Source organism: Lolium rigidum, chromosome 3, assembly GCF_022539505.1.
Source record: "Lolium rigidum isolate FL_2022 chromosome 3, APGP_CSIRO_Lrig_0.1, whole genome shotgun sequence".
Lineage (NCBI taxonomy): Eukaryota > Viridiplantae > Streptophyta > Magnoliopsida > Poales > Poaceae > Lolium > Lolium rigidum.
This window is the reverse complement of record NC_061510.1, coordinates 100,722,894-100,725,087: the sequence shown is the minus strand read 5'-3', so window position 1 is coordinate 100,725,087 and position 2,194 is coordinate 100,722,894. Positions and strand designations below refer to the sequence as shown.

At 54.5% G+C, this 2,194-nt stretch overlaps 1 protein-coding gene across 1 annotated transcript; it reads right to left on the bottom strand.

The window, feature by feature from the left end:
- Nucleotides 1–228: 228 nt before the first annotated feature.
- LOC124702039 (fructose-1,6-bisphosphatase, chloroplastic) lies at nucleotides 229–1,899 on the bottom strand. Its single transcript, XM_047234136.1, has 4 exons — nucleotides 1,444–1,899; nucleotides 1,133–1,357; nucleotides 536–1,042; nucleotides 229–425 (listed from the first exon to the last, which is right to left on the bottom strand). The coding sequence occupies exons 1-4, from the start codon at nucleotides 1,858–1,860 to the stop codon at nucleotides 354–356; spliced, it is 1,221 nt and encodes a 406-aa protein (XP_047090092.1). The 5' UTR covers nucleotides 1,861–1,899; the 3' UTR covers nucleotides 229–353.
- Between the last annotated feature and the right edge of the window lie 295 nt (nucleotides 1,900–2,194).

The following is a 2,194-nucleotide window of genomic DNA, read 5'->3' as shown; positions in this document are numbered from 1 at the left end:
AGGGACACTAATGTTGGTCCTCTTGGTATCTTTAGATATTTACGATTCAAACCCATGATAATTTATTTGACCATTTGAATAGTTCTTTGGATACTTGGATACTTTTAATAATTTTGAAATGAAAGCTATATGTGTCAATTAATGCAGAGGCTAGGTCATGTTTCCCTGTTTCGAATTTTTGTTTACCATCTGAACGAGACGGCGAAGAATTAGCAGGCCTTGACCTCGCAAAGTCACAATCCAATTCTTCAAAATGGATTTGCATCATCACAAAAGAAAACTTCTATGACATATATTAGTTGCAATAATTTTTTCGACGACACAGCCACTGTATCTTCACTCATGCTCTAATCTCAAGCCAAGAACTTTTCCACCTTCTCTACTTCCTCCACGCTTCCAACGTACAGAGGCACTCTCTGATGGACCTGCACGGAGCATACACAATGGTTTGGATCAGGAACGCCAACCTAACCAACACATTTTAATTGCATCAGTGGTGATTGCATATAACTAATTAAGTATATAAGCAGCTTACCTCTGTGGGCATAATGTCAAGTACCCTCTGGTGGCCATCGGAGCCTTTGCCGCCAGCCTGCTCTGCGATGAAGCTCATGGGCGCGCACTCGTAGAGCAGCCGCAGCTTGCCATTCTTACTGTTGGTGTCCCTGGGGTAGCCGTAGATGCCGCCGTAGAGCATGGTGCGGTGGAAGTCGCCGACGAGGCTGCCGATGTAGCGGGCAGAGTAGGGCTTGCCGGAGGTGCCGGGTTCCTTGAGGCTGTCCATGTACTTCTTGAGCTTGTCGTCCCAGAGCGCGTAGTTGCCCTCGTTGAAGGAGTAGATCTTGCCAGATTTGGGGATCTGCACCTTCTCCTGCGTCAGCACGAACTCGCCGTACATTGGGTCCAGCGTGAACACGTACACCCCGGTGCCGATGGTGAGCACGAAGATGATGGAGCTCGAGTACATGCAGTAGCCGGCGGCCAGCAGGTTGGTCCCCGGCTGGCACACATTCACCACGCACATCTGCGTCACCTCGTCAAGCTGCAGGCTCGCACATGAACGAGCTTTGATTAGCGCACGAGCGAGCTGCGCGGAACGAGCTAGAACGATGTTAATTCAAGTGGTACGCACGGTTGGGTTGTCGCCGATGCCGGCGAGGCACTCGTCGGCGGGGCTGTAGATGCCGAAGATGGAGCCGGTGGAGACGGCGGCATCGATGTTGGAGGAGCCGTCGAGCGGGTCGAACACCACGATGTAGTTTCCCGAGTAGCTCTCCTCCACCGCCACCGGCACGTCCTCCTCCTCCGATGCGATCACGCCGGTGCGCCCGCTCGACCTCAGACAGTTCGAGAACACCTGCGGGCGCGCGTGCGTACAGTACATCGGTTCAAGGTTTCTTGTGGTTAATTTGCTTACTATTTACTCCATCCGTACACACATACCTCGTTGGAGATGACGTCGAGCTTCTTCTGGTCCTCACCCTGCACGTTGGTGGCACCCTGGACGCCAGTGAGGTTGGAGATGGGCGCGCGCTGCACCAGTGACCCAATCTGCTTGCACGCGGTGGAGATGCTGGACAGCACGATGGTCATCTCGCCATCGATGACCCCGGCCATCTCCTGCTTCAGCAGCCACGTCGTCAGGGTGATGATATCGTAGCTGCTCCTTGTTTTAGGCTTTGCTACCGGCGCCGAGGCCGCGTCCACGACCGCCATGCACCGCATGCTCGGAGCCGAAGCCTGGCCGGCGAAGAGGCCGCCTCCGGTCCTCCTGGGGAGGCCGCATTGGAGGAAGCTGGCCACCGCCTGCTGGCGGGGGAGCAGAAGCGGGCGGGAGGTGGTTGCGGTCGCGGCGGCCATTGCTTTGCTGTTGGTGCGCACCGTGGTGGAGGTGGCGGCTTCTTGTTTTGTTCCATTGGTTCCGGGCTGCGGTATGTGTGGCTCGAGAGAGGGCGGGAGGCGAGTGTGTGGATTGGGGAAAGAATTGTGAGGATGTCGTCGTTCGCTTCACAAGTTCAGAGTCTTGTCTTCTGCCTGAGTCACATTCGCATGTACGCCTCGTGAGAATAGATATTTCGTGGATCATAGCATCCGGTACACTATTCAACTTTTTTTTTTTGTTGCAACAACAGCGTCATGTGATGGTCTGCGTCCTGGCGGCACGGTGGCTTGAACCCCGATCTATGTGCGGCAA

Excerpts from the sequence above, each read along its gene's own strand:
- LOC124702039 (XM_047234136.1), bottom strand. The coding sequence starts at position 1,860 with ATGGCCGCCGCGACCGCAACCACCTCCCGCCCGCTTCTGCTCCCCCGC. Across the intron at positions 1,358-1,443 it reads TCGACGTCATCTCCAACGAG|GTGTTCTCGAACTGTCTGAG; the intron begins GTATGTGTGTAC and ends GCGCGCCCGCAG. Across the intron at positions 426-535 it reads TTGACATTATGCCCACAGAG|GTCCATCAGAGAGTGCCTCT; the intron begins GTAAGCTGCTTA and ends TGCTCCGTGCAG.